We start from the raw sequence: 18,382 nt of genomic DNA on the forward strand, positions 1-18,382 counted from the left end.
TCCTACCTTAAAACACCGAACCGAACCAACCCAAAACAATCTACATGTATAGGATTAGCTGAGACAAAACCAAAACAGAACCCCCCCCCCAAAAAAAAAAAAACCCCAACCCTGGGCCTTGCATTAAAGCATCAAGAAGCCAGGCATGACAGGGCACCTCTGTGATCCCCGCACTGACAGGGTGGAGGAAGCAAGCTCAGGAGTTCAAAGTCAACTCAGACTGAAAACAGGAAAAAGAAATTTAAAATGAGGAAAACTGGTTGCACGTCATGACAGAGAATATGTAGGTTATTTTTACCAAAATAAAGCATTCAACAGCTAAATGCCCATTTTTTTTTGTTTTGTTTTTTTTGTTTGTTTGTTTTGTTTTTCGAGACAGGGTTTCTCTGTGTAGCCCTGGCTGTCCTGGAACTCACTCTGTAGACCAGGCTGGCCTTGAACTCAGAAATCCACCTGCCTCTGCCTCCTGAGTGCTAGGATTAAAGGCGTGCGCCACCACGCCCAGCTCTAAATGCCCATTTAACAGGGACTTGGTCGTAAGACTTCTCTCTAGGTGGCCAAAGAATGAACTGAAGGCAAAGCTATCTGGATTCTGAAGACAGCAAATACCTCTGTTTAGAAGCAGGAATGATGTGGTCTAATGCTGGCAAAGGCCACACTTCTCTGGGGAAGTTTTCTTGCAGCAATTTCTTTACCATCATGAAACCATTACAGTGACGGCCCCACGTTAAGGAGCCCACGAGGCAGCCCAGTGACACACGTGATTCCCAAGTAACTTCCGTCTCAACTTTGCTCTTATTTATGAAAGTTGCGTCCCAGGAGCTGGAATGGAGACAAAGCCTACCCCAACAGCCACCCGGGGTCATGTGACCACCTCCAGGACCCAGAGGATGCACGCGGAAACCCTACTGGCCTAGAAAAAGCCTTCTGTGCTAAGCACGGCTCCAAGCCCAGCATCGTGGGATGTCTTGGCTGGTTACAGAAATACCACTTTAAAGAGACAAAAACCTGCTTCAACAGGACAATGGATGCTTTGAGAAAAGAGGCTGACTCTCAAAATGAAGCTAAAGAATTAGTGACCGGGTGAAAGCTCCATGAAAGTGACTCTCATGTACTGTGCTTCCCCAGAGTTGAGCATTCTAAAGCCAGGACACAGAAGAGCAGCAAGTAGCTCTGGCCACATTGAGAATTGCAGGGACTGCAGTGGCTCACTGCCAAAGCCCACAGGCCCCAGGTCTTACAGCATTTCCAGGAGGAAAGCTGTAAGGGGCGTTGATGAGATGGTGCAAATGAGCTTAGGGCTGTGTGCCTATCACTTCAGGTGCAGAAGGCTAATTCATTCGCCTGTCATACGTGTAGCTGTTTAAAGAGAATTTCCTTACAAAAGTCTTCCAAATTAAACCACAGTTCATCAGAGTTGAAAAGGTCAGCTCTCATAGGGTCCTGTAATGAAATGGGAACATAGAATGAGGTCGTTTAGTTATGTTGGGGCCTGTGTTATCAAAGCGCTGCAGAATTTTGGGGAGTTTGTTTGCATTAATAGACAACCGTGAAGTGTTGGCTACTTAGAAAATATTCACGGAAACACATGGAAGGATAAAACAAAACGATAAAACCCTTTGTATAACTGACAGGGTCTAATGAATTTTCAGGCAGGAGTCCTAGTGTCAGTAATAGCTACAGGTGCTATTAGGGTGCCAGCTGCAGTTAACTTTGTCTGATGGCTGCTGAGACCAGTCCCTCTGGATTTACAATAGTGTTTCACATCATGGTATAAAAAAAAGGTATGTTTAACAGGCTTGTCCATTTCACAGCTGTGACTGACAGAGGACTCCATCTCATTTATGCTACAGGTAGTTGCTCCTGATAGCTCTGGAGTGACCTGACACCAGGTATGACTTTCATCTTGCAGTTACAGGTAGAGAGCGACACTTTTTTTTTAATCTCTCTCTCTCTCTCTAAAGGTCCACTCGCATCATTTAAATGTTCCCTATCCTTACTAACTAATAAGGAGAATTTTAAGTTGAGATCACACAAGCAAAAGTAGCTTGAAGGTATCACGTGATGTTTCATCCTTGCCTCAGTGTGGTTGCAAATCCTGGGTTGTTAGGCTTCACTAATTTTGTGTGTTGGACACAAGATTCCCCCCTCTAAAATGAAAAGCACAGGGGAACAGATTCTTTTCAAGCAAAAATGTTTATGATAAAACAGACCATCCAAACAAAAGCCCCACCCCATTAAAACTGGGCAGGACCCATTAGGCCTTGTAACTTTAAAAAGTCCCAGCACTGTTTAGCATAATAAAGCATCTCTTTCTACGCTTGGATTTTATTCAACCCTGGAATTCCCTCCTCCTCCTCATCCTCCTCCTCTTAATTTGGCTAGAGTTAGAAAAGTCTAATCTGTTTCTAGACTCTCAAATTCTGCATCTAATGCTTGCACAACCCATTTAAAACTTAGGAATGCTGCCTTTTTCGTATTCCCATTAAAAACACACAAAATAAACACAAACCACACATTGTAAGGATAATGAGCCAGATGGAAAAGGTAATGTGCTATAATGATATTCGTTTGCAACATCAAAAGCAGCAGAAATACTGAATATAATTTGATTAAATCATAAATACTGAGATTGACTATGCACATAGAAATTACATTTAGGCTCCATGAGCTGAGAGCTCTCTAAAGGAGATGAGGTGCGAACCAGCGAGATCAGCTCCTGGCCCATCAGTACTCCCACTCGTCCGACTTCATGTCCAAGTAGCTGAGGATGTTCTGGGCCAGTTTCACAGCCTGTTTCCTGGCAGCCTTACACTTCTCTTCTCCCTGTGGGTCAACGGCATCCAGAGCCAGCAACTGTTTGGTCAGCAGCTCCTCCAGACGGATGTAGTTCTTATCAGTTCGATTTCCACCAAATGAAAGGACTTCGCCCAGGATCTCAGACAGGTTCCCAAGGATCTCCCACACGGCCTTATGTGGGGGGTTCTCCTCACATGGGAACAGCTTCCTCTTCTCCAGGGCTTCCTTCAGGTCCAGGTACGTGATCAGGGTCTGCACCTCAATCACCGCCCTTCTCCTGGCTTCCCGGATGCAGGGGTTTTTCTCCAGACTCACTTCATCCAGCTGTCCGATCAAGCCCTGCAGCTCTGTCTTGGCCCTCAGGTACAACTCAGGAGGGCTCTGCGCCTGGAGAAGTTCATTTTTTATCTCTCTCATCCTCTTGAGAACATTTTCTATTTTTATAATGGAATGGTTCTGTCCCAGGTCAAATGCATGTGTACTGTCAGCTTCCTCTTCTAAGTCTAGGTATTTCAGTAACTTGTTGATATCTTCCACCACCTCCCTCCGATAATTTCTGATCTCTGTACGCCCACACACATCCAGAGCATCTAAATCAGCAATCAGTCCTGACAGCACGCAGGATAAGTGCCTGCAAGTCTCGGAACTGTCCACGCCCATCAGAAGTGCGATCAGTGTCCCTCTGGCCTTGTTCACTTCGCACATGACAGAGTTGATTTTGGCCACTGAAGGATGCACATCCTCAGACAGTGGCAGGGACGGCTGCTTCTTCATACAGTCCTCGATAACCTCCTGCACCGCGCAGATCTTGGTGAGCGTGCGGTACCTCGCTTTCCGCAAGGAGACCTTCCCTCCGGTCTTCACGTGCGTCAGCCTCAGAATGATGTCCTGGATGCTCTCCTCAAACTCGTCAGTCACACAGTTGCCTCCACTGTAAAAGGGCACAATCTTTTCTTTCACAAGGGCCTGAGCTTCCTTAAAGATGCTCTGGATTTCGATGCGGTGTGGGTGGTTGGCATTCTGCTCCAACTCCTTGAGGAGGCGTTCTGTCTCCTGTGCCGCCCGCTTCCTAGCTTGCTGGATATCTCCTTTTCCTTCTGTATCCACAGAGTCAATTTCAAAAAGTTGTTTGGTCAGCATCCTCTCCAGCCTTTTGTAGTTCTTGTCATCCGACAGGCCGCTGAAGCCGAGCACTTGCGGCTCTATAGCCTTTACTTCCCGCTGGATCTCCTGAAGCCTGCTAATGGAGGGGTGTTGGTTTCCCATATCCATACTTCTGGGTTCAGTTTCACAAGCACTGAAAGATAGCAAGAATGGTAACGTATTACAGTCTCTGCAGGACAAGAACCCACTCTAAACACTCCTTCTTAGTACACTTGTTAAAAGGGCTCATTCGGGCTGTGGACATAATTTTCCATCAAGTGTCCAAGCTGGAACTCCAGAACACATGTGGAAAAAAAAAAGGCTAGGAGTGGAGCTGGAGAGAGGCTCAGTGGTTAAAGGCCTTGGTGCTGGCTAGAGGACCTGGGTTTGATTACCAGCACCCACATGACAGTGCATGACCACACAGGTAACCCCAGTTCCAGGGCATCTGATTCCCTTTCTGTATTCAGAGGCACCAGGCACACAGTGATGCACAGATATCCATGCAGGCGAAATACCAGCACACATGAAATAAAACAGAAAAGCCAGGCAAGCCAGTGCCGGGGAGACAGCGATAGATGGATCTCTGTGATTCACTGGCCAGCCCAGATTAGCCTAACCGAGGACCTTCAGGACAATGAGAAGCCCCACTTCAAAAGCCAAAGTCAAAGGACACCACAGAAATGGTGGTGGGCAGGCAAGGAGGCCAAACTCTGGCGCCTGGGCATGCACCAAAATACACAAAGGGTTTCGTCCAAGGTTTAAAGGGTTGCTTGAGGAAAGGGGAGATGTGACATGTCAACCCCCTCTCCTGAAAACAGTGGGACAGGAACAAAACACTGCAAGCTGGTGTGCTGGTGTATGCCTACAATCCTAGCGTCGGGGAGCCAGAGGAAAGGGAACTACGAATTCAAGATCACCATGGGCTACTTGGTGACGCTAAGAATCCAAAGCAAAACGGAAATAGGGGAACACGGTAGGGATTTTAAGAATAGACGGAAGGTTCTCATAGTCCAGCATGGGTGGATGTCTAGGCCTATGAATTCTGTTTTAAACCATGAGAGCAAGCTGCGTACACTTCCATTCTAGTCAACCCACCAGGTTAACAACACAATTTCCTTAGATTCCCCCCATCCTAATCTGCTCTCTGGAACCAGGTTGGAAGTTAACAGTAGCTCTTCCACACTTACAGGAGCACCATTCGTCCAGACAGCTAGCTATCTTTCTACTTTTCAGAAAGAGGAACTAAGAAACTTCCAAATCCTCGCCCTCGACTTCAAATACCCGCCGCCCAAACCTGACGACTGCGATTAACTGGGTCACTCGCCTCCCGGTACGTGTGCTTAGAGCATTTCCCACGCTCTCAGGTTTCTGTCAAACAGCTCACTTCTGGCGGGCAGGCCACAGAACTCAGTCCCCGGGAGGGTCCAAGCCTGGCCCTCGCAGAGCTTTTACCCCGGGAGGTCCGGGCGGCGGCGGTCTTGGCTGCCGCGGGGGGCGGCGAGGTGGGAGATCGGCCCTTCACGGGGAGCGGCACCGCAGCGGGGCCCCCAGCGGCATCCCCCCTCGCCCTTCCCGGCTAGGTCTGACCCGGGCAGCCGGTGAAGGGGCCGGCGGAGGCGGCGGCAGCTACTGGCCGCGGCGGCCGCTCCCGGGTCTCGGCCCGGCCGGACGCGCCGCCGCCTGACCTCACAATGGGCGCGCGGCGGGCGCGGGCCTGCGCAGCGAGGGCGGCGGAGCGCCGGAGTCCGGGAGAACGGAGCTCGCGCCCTCGCCCTCGCCCCGCGCTCACCTGGGCCGCACGCGCCATCGCGCCCCGCCACCTCCACTTCCGCAGCGTTGTCGCCGTCCTCGCAGAGCGGGCCCGTCAGCAGCGAGCCCGGGGAAAACTTGTCCTTTCCTCGTCCCGCGCGGGCCCCGCCGCCCGGCGTCCGTCCCAGGGAATGCGCACGGTCGGCCTCGCCGCGCGTCGCCTCGGGCTTTGCGACGCCGCCGTAACGCCAACCTTTCCACTGTCGCGATCCTGCCGTACGAGCGGGCCATGGCGGCTTTGCGGCCCGGAAGCAGAGCGCTTCGCTGGCTTCTCTGCCGGTCCTTCTCCGGCGGCGGCGTTAGGTTGGCCCGTGAGCGCCCTACGGATCACAGGGATGCGGCGTCCAGCCGGGTAAGCGGGACGCCGGGGGCGCTGGCAGGGAGGAAGGCCGCCGAGCAACCCCACGCCGCCTGCACCTCTCCGACGGACTGATGATCACTGCCCCGGATCCGCTGTGGAGAGCGCGAGCCTTGCTTATCCCCGAGTTAATTCCCATTTGTATTAACACAGCTCTTGAAGGGTGTTCTTTCTCATTTTCGCATCGTTAAGATCAGTGTTCGACTTAAAGCCATGGCTGACTTCATCATCCCACTTCTGTAGACTTCGCATTGTTTGTAAACGTGCACACGATGTCAGAGATCCACAGTGCAGGTCTGCAGCAAGAATGGGCGTGAAGTCTTTTTCAAAAAACCAATTGCGGGGCTGGAGAGATGGCTCAGCTGTTAAGAACACCGAAGGCAGTAACAATGCACTCACATATATAAAAATAAATAAAGGTTTTTTTTTTTTTTTTAATCAGTTGCACTTCTTTGCAACAGAATGTTTTGCTTAAGGAAGGCCTAGGTTGCCCGGCGTGGTGGCGCAACAGCCATGGCTACACAGAGAAACCCTGTACCGACAAAAAAAAAAAAAAAAAAAAAAAAAAAAAAAAGGCCTAGGTTTAGAGTCTATCAGTCATATGAAAATGCTAAGGCTGAAGGTAAAACATTAATCAGTGGCTACTAACACTTCAATGACCACTAGGCTAGTGATAGAGACTGGAGAGCTTGGTTTAAGCAATAATGAAGAGAGGGAAGGAGGGGTGAGGAGAGAGAAGAGAGACAGAAAATTAAGAATTGCAAAATGTGCCTGCTGTGAAATTTTTCATTTCTGGTATTCTGTGTCTCCTTGCACACTTTTAGCTTTGAAGTTCTGACTACTCCAGTTTAGATTTGTTGCCTTAGGACCCTGGCCTCTGGCTCAGTTTCCTGGCACAAGAAAGAAACAAGCCTTCACTTCTGTCTTTAGAAAATATAACTTTAGTCCTTGGGCAGAAAAAAATGAAACAGGTGCCTGAACATGCTTTGGGAGGGAAAAATTTAACTCACCCAACAGCTTTCTCGTGAGAGTTTGCCTTGACATTCATTTTTACTTTTTTAAAAATTGCTATGATTTTGTGTGATATGCCTGCGGCAGAGTTGAGAGGACCGCTTTCTGGAGAGCGTTTATCCCTTCCATGGTTGGTGCCAGGGGTGGAACTCAGGCTTCCTTATGAAATGCTTTCACCCTCTGAGCCATCTTGCCTGACCTTCGTTTTTGGTGAACTAATGTTGGAAAAAGGCTAACAAACAGCAGTCTTTGAAGAGTCTTGCTGGAGGCCTTGTGGCGCACCGCCTTTAACTGGAAAGGCAAGCTGGTCTGCTTTGCAGGTTCAGGGGAGCCGGGGTTATACACACGGAGAGACCCTCTCTCAAAACAAGGCACCTGGGGTCTGGGTCCTCAGGGTAAACCCTTCAGCCTTTTGGGGTCTAAGGGCAAGCCTGTGCTGCTCACCTCTTGGAGATCGCAGAGGGAATGACTGTGGCTGGGGGCCTGACTACCAGCCAGAGCTTGCCTAATTCTGTACTACCTGTGCTATGGTTTTTAGGATCTAAATGTCCTATTATGGTAAATATTGGGAGGCACAAAAGAAACCAGTTCTGCCTCGGGGCTGCTTCCTCGGTGTTGCCACCTTGTTTCCTGAGTAATTAAATGGCTCTAAGACGGATTGCTGGATTGCAAAGAAACTTTGTAACTAGCAAGTCTTAAAAGTAACTTTGTGCTTCAAGGGAGAGACAGAGCAGATCTCTGAGTTTGAGGCCAGCCTGATCTGGCTACACAGAGAAACTCTATCTTGAAAACGAAACCGAACAAACAAAAAAGTAAAAATTTAAAAAGAACATTGCAAACCATTTCTTCTTCAATAAAATAAATTCTCTACTAGTTAACTGTGCATATTTTTCTTTATCTCTCCAGTCTTGCTTTAAGGAGACCCGCTTTTCGAACCTTCATAACTTCATTTCTGGTCTCTTTGTACTTATTGCTTTCCCCCTTTTTATTTTTGTCTTTGGCAGAGTCTTGCGTCATGCCCGCCCCGCCGGGTTAGTTAGTCTTGGACTTTGTGTATAGCCGAGGATGACCTTGAATCTCTCCTCTGCCTCCTCCTTCCAGGGTTCCAGGACTGAGTCACATCGACCATCCTGGTGTTTTGGTCTTTTGTTTTGTTTGTTTTGTTTTTGATTTGAGACAGGGTTTCTTTTTTTTTTTTTTTTTGGTTTTTTGAGACAGGGTTTCTCTGTGTAGTCCTGGCTGTCCTGGAACTCACTCTGTAGACCAGGCTGGCCTCGAACTCAGAAATACGCCTGCCTCTGCCTCCCAAGTGCTGGGATTAAAGGCGTGCGCCACCACGCCCGGCGTGTTTCTCTGTGTAATCCTGGCTATCCTGGAACTCGCTCCCAAAGACCAGGAGGGCCTCAGACTCACAGAGATCTGCTTGTCTCTGCCTCCCGACTGCTAGGATTAATGGCGGGCACTACCATGCCCTGCTGCAGGGTTTGTTCTTTGTTTATTGTTTTTTCAATTTTTATGTGTATAAATTTTTTGCCTATGTGTATATCTGTACATCACATGCATACAGTGTCTGTAGAGGCTAAATGTAGCATGTTGGATCCTCTGGAAATGGAGTTAGAGATGGTTGTCAGCTTCCATGTGGGTGCTGGGAATTGAACTTGGGTCTTCTGGAAGAGCAGCCAGTGCTCTTAACCACCAAGCCATCTCTCCAGCCCCAGGGGTAAAAGTTGAATGAAATACAGGACATTTATGCCATTTACATCCTCATCATTAACAAAGAAAACACCGAATGATTGTACACCGAGCAGGCCTGTTGCCCATCACTGGAACCATGGCCTCCTGACCTGACATATCATTACTGCTGTGGCATTCCTCAGAAATGTTAAAATAGTCTAGATAAGCCAGGTGTGGTGGCGCATGCCTTTAATCCCAGCACTGGGGAGGCAGAGGCAGGCACATTTCTGAGTTCGAGGCCAGCCTTGTTTACAGAGTGAGTTCCAGGACAGCCAGGGCTACACAGAAAAACCCTGCCTTGAAAAACAAAAATAAAAAAGAAAGAAAAAAAAATGTCTCCATAAGATCAGACTGTAGGGCTGGAGAGATGGCTCAGCGGTTAAGAGCACTGACTGCTCTTACGGAGGTCCTGAGTTCAAGTTCCAGCAACCACATGGTGGCTCAACCATCCGTAATGAGATCTGACGCCCTCTTCTGGTGTGTCTGAAGACAGATATAGTGTACTTATATATAATAAATAAATCTTAAAAGAAAAAAAAAAGATCAGACTGTATACATGCAAGCAAGCAGGACATTTTCTAAATTAGTGATTGATGTGGATGGCCCAGCCTATTGTTGGTGGTGCCATCCCTGAGATGGTGGCTCAGTGCTTAAGATCATTGGCTGTTTGGCCAGGGGTCCTGAGCACACAGTGGCTGACGAACGTCTTATAAAGAGATCTGATGTCCTTTTCTGGCATGTAGGTGTACATGCAGACAGAGAACACTTCTATGTTTAAAAAAATACATTTAAAGGCTGGCGAGATGACTCAACGGTTAAGAGCACCGAGGTCATGAGTGCTCACAACCACCCATAATGAGAAACAAATAAAAAACCTTTGGGCCCAGAGCAAGCGGGGGCTGGAGCAAGAGGGAGAAGGGAAAGAGGAAAAAAATAAATAAATTAGAAAAAAAAAAAAAAGGCCTGCAGTGGTGGCACACACCTTTAATCCTAGCATTTGATAGGCAGAGGCAGGCGGATCTCTGAGTTCAAGGCCAGCCTAGTCTATGGAGTGAGTTCCAGGACAGCCAGGGCTACACAGAGAAACCCTGTCTCAAAAACAAAAAGAAAAAGGAAAAGAAAGAAAACTGGCTGAGTAAGCCATGTGGAGCAAGCCAGTAAGAGCATCCCTCTGGCCTGTGTGTGAGTGCCTGACCTCACTGCTTATATATGGACCTGTGAGTGGGATAAACCCTTTTCTCCCCAAGGTGCTCTTGGTCATGGTGTCTATCACAGCAGTAAGTCACCCTGACTGCGACAGACAACAAACACTGCAGTCCCCACCTGAGAAGCAGGCCTAGGGCCTGGAGATGGTAGGAAAGACAGAGATAATAAGGCAGTAAATATGGAAGACTCCAGGAAGGGAACTCCTACTGTGGTCAGTTCTGTATGCTTTCCCTTGCTGACAGTCAAGAACAGATTCTGCGGCTTGCTTTTTTTTAGTATTAAACCTTTGCATGCCTGGCGGGATATCATCTTTCAATCGGCTTAATTTGGCTTGCTGGTTTGTGTAGCACTCTTATGCAGTAGGGGGCTGCAGACCCTAACTCTTAGCTCTTTGAGCTCTCCTTTTAGAGGAGCCTTATAAAGCAAGCAGCCTCTGGCAAGGGTGCATTCTCTGTGTCATCCCATCTCCCACTGTGGCTTTGTGCAGCTCCGCCTTCGAGGAGGGAGCTGTGAAGCAGCGGGCAGGGCTGTCAGGCTGGCTGCTGACGAAGGGCTGGATTCTTGTCTGGCTCGCCGCAGGGTACATGGCCCGTGCGCAGCCTCCCTTCCCACGCACAGCCTTCCTGTCCACGCTTCAGGAAGCCAGGCATTATGTTCTTACACTGTAAGAACTTAAATTACAGTAATTATTCACTCTACAGAGGGAGATTTCTTTTACAGAAAGGGTTTTTTTCCCTCCCCCAAGCCTCTTTCTCTCTTTCCTAATACCAATCTGCTTGGTGAACAAAGACTCAGGTGTTGTCATATAGGGAAAGCAGAGGAATTAACCCATCATAGCCAAAGATAAATATCTTTCAAGTTGTCATGAAAAGTGGAATGACCAGAACCTGGTTACCTGGGTTCCTCGGTGGCAGCAGGTGACCCGTCACCAGTAGGTCCGTCTGAAGAAGCCACTGTTCTGCTGGCCACTCCTTGGGCTCACTGTGCTGCTGTGCATGACCATCAGGCAGAGAGTGGTTTCTGCGGCGACCCTTTATTAATTTTTGAGACAGGGTCACGTTGTATATCCTTTTTTGTTTGTTTGTTTTTCCTTTTTTTTTTTTTTTTTTTTTTTGTTTGTTTGTTGTTTCTCTGTGTATCCCTGGCTGTCCTGGAACTCACTCTGTAGACCAGGCTGGGCTTGAACTCAGAAATCCGACTGCCTCTGCCTCCCAAGTGCTGGGATTAAAGGCATGGGCCACCACTGCCCGGCCACATCGTATATCCTTAGCTGTCCTGGAACTAACTGTGTAGATCAGGCTGGCCTGGAATCCTTTTTGCCTCTGCCTTCTGATTATGAGAATCAAAGGTGTACATGAAGCGACACTTCATATTTCCCAGTGAGGACGGAGCCTGTAAGAAGAAGAAAGCATTTCTACTCAGTGAAAATGCTCCTCGTAGGTGTTTGAAGCTGTAAGCAGGAAGTGTAATATGGAGCCTTGTTGTCCTAAGTGGCTGAAGGGCACACACTGTGTGGATTGTGCTAGACTCATGCACAGTTGTCCAGCACTCGTTAGCAGCAGGAGCTGTGTCGCGTTTCTCCACCAGTCCCTTGAGTTCCCCATCTCTCCTGGATAAGCTTAGCCTTCCCCTGCTCCCTCTAGCACGGGACTACCTGCCTCTGCATCTTCACATTCCTGAGAAGTTCGAACTCAAGACCCTGGGCCAGTCTGCTTGCCTACAATCCCAGTGTCCGAGCCTCTGTGGCTAGACCTAGGGAAACTCCAGAGCTAGCAGCTTGAGTTCCAAAGACCTGAGATGCATGCTCAACTTTTGGCTCACTTCGGACTTCTGAACATTGCTGATGCTAACTCATCCAAACTTGCCATATGTGCTGGAGAAGTCTGTGTAAGTTAAGCCTGGGGCGGGGACATTGCTCCGTGCTAAAGGGCTTACATACAGGTAAAACACCTGTACACATAAAAATACACTTTAAAGAATTGAAATAGTTTTATTTTGGATCAGGTGTTGTGTGTGTGCACACGCAGGTGTACATACAACAGAGTAGGTACCCACAGAGGCCAGATGTGTCAGATCTGCCTGGAACTGGGATGGCCGCAGCTTTGAGCTGCCTGCTGTGAGTACTAGGAACTGAACTTGGGTTCTGCTTAGGTGCACGGAGTGCAGTCAGCCACTCATCTCCAACCTCACTGTAGGGTGTTTGTTTCTTACCCTGGCTGCCTTGGATGTTGCTTTCTAGACCAGCCTGAACTCAAACTCAGGTCTGCCTGCCTCTGCCTCCTAAGTCCTGGGGTTGAAGCTGCACATCGCCAGGCAGGGTTTTTAAAGGAAGCACTTGAGTTAGGGGTTCAGCTCAGTGGTGGAGCACTTGTCTAGCAGCACAGGCCGGGAGGTTGGTCCTCAGCTCCAGAGGGAAAAAGCACTTAGGAGAGATTGCTTTGGCTGCCCTGTGGAGTAGCATGGGTCGAGATGTAGAATGTCAGGGGTGTCGGCAGTGTAGACACGCTGGTCCCATGGTGTTTCATCGGAGGGGTAAGTAGGCTTCTACCTCAGCCTCCTGCGTGCTGGGATTACAGACACAGCCACTATGCCGAGAACATTCCTTTTAAAAATTTTTTTTTCTATTAAAAGTATATAGCAACACGAGGTTTGGTTTCAATCTTTTTTTTTTTTTTTTTTTTTTTCCGGTTTTTTGAGACAGGGTTTCTCTGTTTAGCTCTGGCTGTCCTGGAACTCACTTTGTAGACCAGGCTGGCCTTGAACTCAGAAACCTGCCTGCCTTTGCCTCCCAAGTGCTGGGATCAAAGGCGTGCGCCACCACGCCCGGCTAGTTTCAATCTTTACAACTACAAAATTTAATAAATAGATGCATTAGAGGCGGGGGCTCCTTGTGGCAGAGTGCTTGCCCTGCATGTGTGAATCACTGTTAACTGAGCTGTGTCTCCAGCCCGATTTTGAATAACAGTACTCATTTTGAAGATGTCTTAAGACGATTGACGTTAGAGCCGGAGAGATGGCAGTCCGTTAGCACTGACTGCTCTGCCCGAGGAGCCGGGTTCAATTCCCAGCACCTACATGGCAGCTCACAACTGTCTGTACCGCCACTCCCAGGGGATTCAATACATTCACACAGACATACTCGCAGGCCAAACAATAATGCCCATAAAATAAAAAAAATTTTAAAAATCATATAAAAAGGAGGGTTGATACGATAAGCATCCAGCTTATACCTAACAACAAGCATATGGTCAGGATACTGGTTTTGCTAAATATTTATTTTAAAGGATTTCTTTTTATTTTATTTGTGTTATGTATGTGGATATGTGTAATGTGTGCATGTTGGCTGAGCCCTGAAGGTGCTGGGCTCCAACAGTCGTAGTAGTGTCTTCAGAAGGACAAAGTACACAGGCTCATGCACACGTGTGTACATTTTTAATTTTAGGTGTACTGATGGTAGAACTCAGAGCCTTGAGAGTGCTGGGCGAATGCTCTTACTACTCAGGTATATTCCTGGTCCTCTTACTTTATTTACACAGGATTTTGAGACAGGATTTATTTACTAAATTGTCCACGCTGGCTTTGCACTATGATCCTGCCTCAGCTTCCTAGCTGGAGTTACTGGCCTGCTTACCAGGCCTGGCCTCTGTCAGCTTGTGGAAGTGTTATAGCATCATTTGGTGAATAGTATAATAATGTTAATATTTAAGCCAGGTATGTGGTGTCTGCCTGTAATAGCAGCTTGGGAGGCTGAGGCAAAAGGACTGTGAATTGGGACTGGCGAGATGGCTCAGCGGTTAAGAGCACTGACTGCTCTTTCTTTTTTTTTTTTTTTTAAAGATTTATTTATTTATTATATGTAAGTACACTGTAGCTGTCTTCAGACTCACCAGAAGAGGGAGTCAGATCTCATTACAGATGGTTGTGAGCCACCATGTGGTTGCTGGGATTTGAACTCTGGACCTTCGGAAGAGCAGTCGGGTGCTCTTACCCACTGAGCCATCTCACCAGCCCACTGACTGCTCTTTCAAAGGTCCTGAGTTCAAATCCCGGCAACCACATGGTGGCTCACAACCAACCATAATGAGATCTGACACCCTCTTCTGGTGCTGTCTGAAGACAGCTACAGTGTACTTATTTATAATAATAAATCTTTGGGCTCGAGCAAGCAGAGACTGAGCAAGCGGGGCCGACCTGAGGGAGTAGAGGTCCTAAAATTCAATTCTCAAAAACCACATGATGGCTCACAACCATCTGTACAGCTACATTGTGCTCATAGACATAAAATAAATAAATAAATCTTAAAAAAAAAAAGAATTGTGAGTCAAGCCTAGGCCACATTTTTAGATCATGTCTGAACAAACCAAAAAGGAAAACAAAACAAAATTATAGAATTTTTAGTTTCAATACATTGTGATCTTTCATAGAGTAAGGTGATGAGGGCCTTGAATAAATGCAGGCTGTTAATTTTGTAACACCAGGGTTTGGTTTAGTTAACTTGTTGATTCCTTTCATTTCATTAAAGGTCTCAAGATTCTGCCCTCCAAGACAGTCTTGCCATGATTGGATAGGGCCCCCAGACAAATACTCAAACCTTCGTCCCGTTCATTTTCACATCCCTGAAAACGAGTCTCCCTTGGAGCAAAGACTTAGAGAATTGAGACAAGAAACGCAAGAATGGAATCAGCAGTTCTGGGCCAAGCAGAACTTGTCCTTCAATAAGGTAAGTGAGGGGTTCAGACCAGTCAGGGACAATCCACTCAGCCACTTGGGGGCGCTACGTCATTAGCAGTTACATTGTTGCCTTTCTGATGCAGTTTGTGGGAATAAATAGAATACTTTGTCCCTTCCTAATAGTGTCCTTAGCAGCCAGGTGTGGCGATTCATTCCTTTAATCCAGCACTTGGCCATCAAAGCCAGGAGAATCTCTAGTTCAAGGCCAGTCTTCCTAGTGGGCTTCAGACTAACCAGAATGATGTATGTGAGATATGTCTATGTCACTATGTATAGTGAGATCCTGTGCCAAAAAAAATGTTTTTTAAGAGATAAAAAGATTGTTTTAAACCAGCATGTAACTGTGTGGAACACACCGTGTCGTGAGTCACAGGTCGAGGCTTTCTGGGGAGAGCAGTAGCAAGGGCTAGGATGGGCTCTGTCCTGAGTGCATCGCCTGCTTATAAGAAGTCACTGCCATCGTTGTCACTTACGAAAGTTCAAGATTCTTAGCAACTTATTCAAAAAGTGCATGAGAAACACAGACAAATATCCTAACGGAAAAGGAAATCTACTCGGAGCGTTTGTTGTATTCTATGGATTTATACACAACCCACCTTCGCAAATTCACTGAACATCTTTTAAATTCCTGTTTCAAGACGGGCATGGTGGCACACACCCATTACCCCAGTACTCTGCATCAGGAATTCAAGGCCAGTCTCTACAAAACAAGCTTTGATGGCAGCTGGAGAGATGGCTCACGGTTAGAGCACTGGCTGATCTTCTAGAACACCAGTCTCGGTTCCCAACACCCAGATGGCAGCTCATGACTCTCTGTAACTCTCCTTCCAGGGGATCCAAGCTGTCTTTTGGCCTCCTCAGGCACTATGCCTGCATGTTATACACAGACATATGTGTAGACTCTCAGACATACACACATAAAATAAATCTTTTTTTTTTTTTTTCTAAAAAATTTATTTGTTTGTTTAATGTATGTGAGCACACTGTAGCTGTCTTCAGACACACCAGAAGAGGGCATCAGATCCCATTACAGATGGTTGTGAGCCACCATGTGGTTGCTGGGAAATTGAACTCAGGACCTCTGGAAGAAATCTGTGCTCTTAACCACTGAGCCACCTCTCCAGCCCAAGGGTTTTAATATTTGTTTGTTTGTTTGTTTGTTTTTTTAGATTTATTTATTTATTATATGTAAGTACACTGTAGCTGTCTTCAGACACTCCAGAAGAGGGCGCCAGATCTTGTTACGGATGGTTGTGAGCCACCATGTGGTTGCTGGGATTTGAACTCTGGACCTTCGGAAGAGCAGTCGGGTGCTCTTACCCACTGAGCCATCTCACCAGCCCCTGTTTTTTTGTTTTTTGAGACAGGGTTTCTCTGTATAGCCCTGGCTGTTCTGGAACTCACTTTTGTAGACTAGGCTGGCCTGGAACTCAGAAATTCACCTGCCTCTGCCTCCCAAGTGCTGGGATTAAAGGCATGCGCCACCACGCCCGGCTGGATTTTAATATTTTTAAAATCAAATTTGATTTTTTTGAGATGGGGGCTCATGTAGCTCAGGATGAGCTCAAAACTTATAGCTGGGGATGGCTTTGGTCTCCAGACCCCCCACCCCTCTCCACTTCCCGAGCGCAGGGGGTATAGGTACGTACCAGACAGCTGGCTAAGAGAGTTCTGATGGTCATCTTTCAGGAAAAAGAAGAATTCATTTACTCAAGACTACAAGCTAAAGGCTCAGGCCTGCGGACCGAGTCAGGTTAGTACGTCTGTGCTGTTACTGGTTTAGAAAAAAGGGTTAATGAAGGGAGCACTGGACAGACAGCCTCTGTGTCCTCACTGCCCCACTGCCTGCAGACTCCTGCTCCATGTGTGTGTGTCATCCGTTCCCACAGGCGCCTGGCCATCTCTTCTCTTCATCTTCAGGCGATGTCACAGCCTCTCAGAGCTTAGCTGAAAATCAAAATCCTTTGATTTTCTTTTGTGTATTTTTCTGGGAATAGAATCCAAGGCCTTGAGCACTGTGGGTAAGCACCCAAGCCATTGGACTGCACAGCCTTGCCTTTGGATGAATGGCTTCCCGTAAGGTCATGATCTAGACCCAAACCCCAGCAGCAGCATGGGAACTGAAAGCATCCGAATGACTGGGGCCCCTGTTGTGGGATATTCAGTTGCAGTGGATGCTAAGGACCTGGAGCATGGGGTCACAGGGCCCCAGCAGTCGGCTGTCCTCAGACAATGGGACCAGAGCCACCCTACGACTACTTCCTTTGTTCTTAAAATCTTCTCCTGTGCTACCTTACCCTTCTCTTGCTTTGCATAACCTGGCCCTCTGCCTCCGGGTTAATCCCTCTGTCAGTCCCCAGGCCAGCTTCCAGCCATGCTGGGCCCTGGATCAGCAGACAGACATGGGGTTGTGCTGAACGAGCCTGGCTGCTGCCATGGGAACACAGGATGAAGGAGGCCCAGAGGGATGGCCAGACAGTGTCCAGGAAACAGATTGGTGGTGTTTGTAGCCAAGATGACACGACCATCTGGACTTTTAAACAGGCTGCAATGAGTTTGCCTTAACAACACCCGTGGACCAGTGACTGTGTAGGGAGGAAACCTCTGGCTTTAAACAAACAGGGCAGGCATCTCAAGCTGCAAGGTGTCCGTCTGTGCTTTCTGAGTTCATAGGAAAGGTTCCTTCCGCACTCAGTCCTGACAGAGTTGCTGGTGGCTGGTGATAGCCTGAAATCCCTAGCCCCTTTCTAGAGGAAAACAAGCAATGGCCATGAGCTGCGAGTCCAGCAAGTCTTCCTTACAGGCTTTCTTTAATTGCAAAGGGGCGATCTCTAGATGCCCAGTGACTGCAGACTAGTTAGAGCGGCTGGCCACCTGCTGACTGCGTTCTGCAGGTTCTGCTGCTGCAGCATGGGGAATTCACTGACTTGAAGGGCAGGAAGCCCCGTGTCGACAGCAGTATCAGGAGGGAGTTCTTCCCTTTCTTTGACTGTGTAAGTATTTGTGCATCCAGAAAAAAGGGAGCCATGGAGACAGATCCACTTTCTCAGATGGCATTTGTGAGACACCCACACATTTTCAGTAATGACGTGATGTAATTGAGTTCCCTCTCCATCCCTCCATTAAGGCTCCTTCCTCCCCCTCCCTTCCTGTTCCCCGGCCCTTCTCTTTACCCTCCTCCCTGCTCCAATTAGCTTTATGTTCAGTAATAAGAGGCAGAGAGATGGAGGCATGGAACAAGAATTAACTTGGCAAGCATTGATGGGGTTCCTGCTGTCTGATCATTGGCCTGAGGGTGTTTGGGTGAGGTGACTCTCGGCATGTCTGAGAGCTCCTTGGGGGAAGTCTTAGGTGTGGGCAGCTCTGTCGGCTCCCATCCTGCAGTTCACTTCCCTGTGTACCCTGCACCAGCAGCAAGCCTACCCGGAGCCCCCATCACCTCTCCAACTACTGCCAAGGCTCAGAGGGGCTCTGAAGGCAGGGCTGCCTGATCAGTTGCTACAGGTAGGAACTAGGTGTCGGGAGGACAAGGTTGGAGTCTACAAGGCCATCCTGGAAGAGCCTGGCCCTTCAGAGAAACAGCCTGTG

At 48.0% G+C, this 18,382-nt stretch overlaps 2 protein-coding genes across 6 annotated transcripts; one reads left to right on the plus strand and one right to left on the minus strand.

The window, feature by feature from the left end:
• Window positions 1–2,177: 2,177 nt before the first annotated feature.
• Bag5 (BCL2 associated athanogene 5) lies at window positions 2,178–6,004 on the minus strand. Of its 5 annotated transcripts, none has more exons than XM_021179371.2 (2): window positions 5,735–6,004; window positions 2,178–4,096 (listed from the first exon to the last, which is right to left on the minus strand). In XM_021179371.2, the coding sequence occupies exons 1-2, from the start codon at window positions 5,983–5,985 to the stop codon at window positions 2,728–2,730; spliced, it is 1,620 nt and encodes a 539-aa protein (XP_021035030.1). In that variant the 5' UTR covers window positions 5,986–6,004; the 3' UTR covers window positions 2,178–2,727. The 5 variants fall into 5 exon arrangements, with proteins under 5 accessions (XP_021035030.1, XP_021035034.1, XP_021035033.1 ...); XM_021179375.2 differs by lacking the exon at window positions 5,735–6,004 and adding an exon at window positions 5,398–5,684; XM_021179374.1 differs by lacking the exon at window positions 5,735–6,004 and adding an exon at window positions 5,330–5,638.
• On the plus strand, window positions 5,964–16,582 carry LOC110307124 (apoptogenic protein 1, mitochondrial). The gene is made up of 3 exons (XM_021179376.2): window positions 5,964–6,106; window positions 14,586–14,783; window positions 16,484–16,582. Exons 1-3 carry the CDS (start codon window positions 5,984–5,986, stop codon window positions 16,550–16,552), a joined length of 390 nt encoding a protein of 129 aa, XP_021035035.1. The 5' UTR covers window positions 5,964–5,983; the 3' UTR covers window positions 16,553–16,582.
• Window positions 16,583–18,382: the final 1,800 nt, after the last annotated feature.

The sequence above is a fragment of the Mus caroli genome, chromosome 12, assembly GCF_900094665.2.
Source record: "Mus caroli chromosome 12, CAROLI_EIJ_v1.1, whole genome shotgun sequence".
Lineage (NCBI taxonomy): Eukaryota > Metazoa > Chordata > Mammalia > Rodentia > Muridae > Mus > Mus caroli.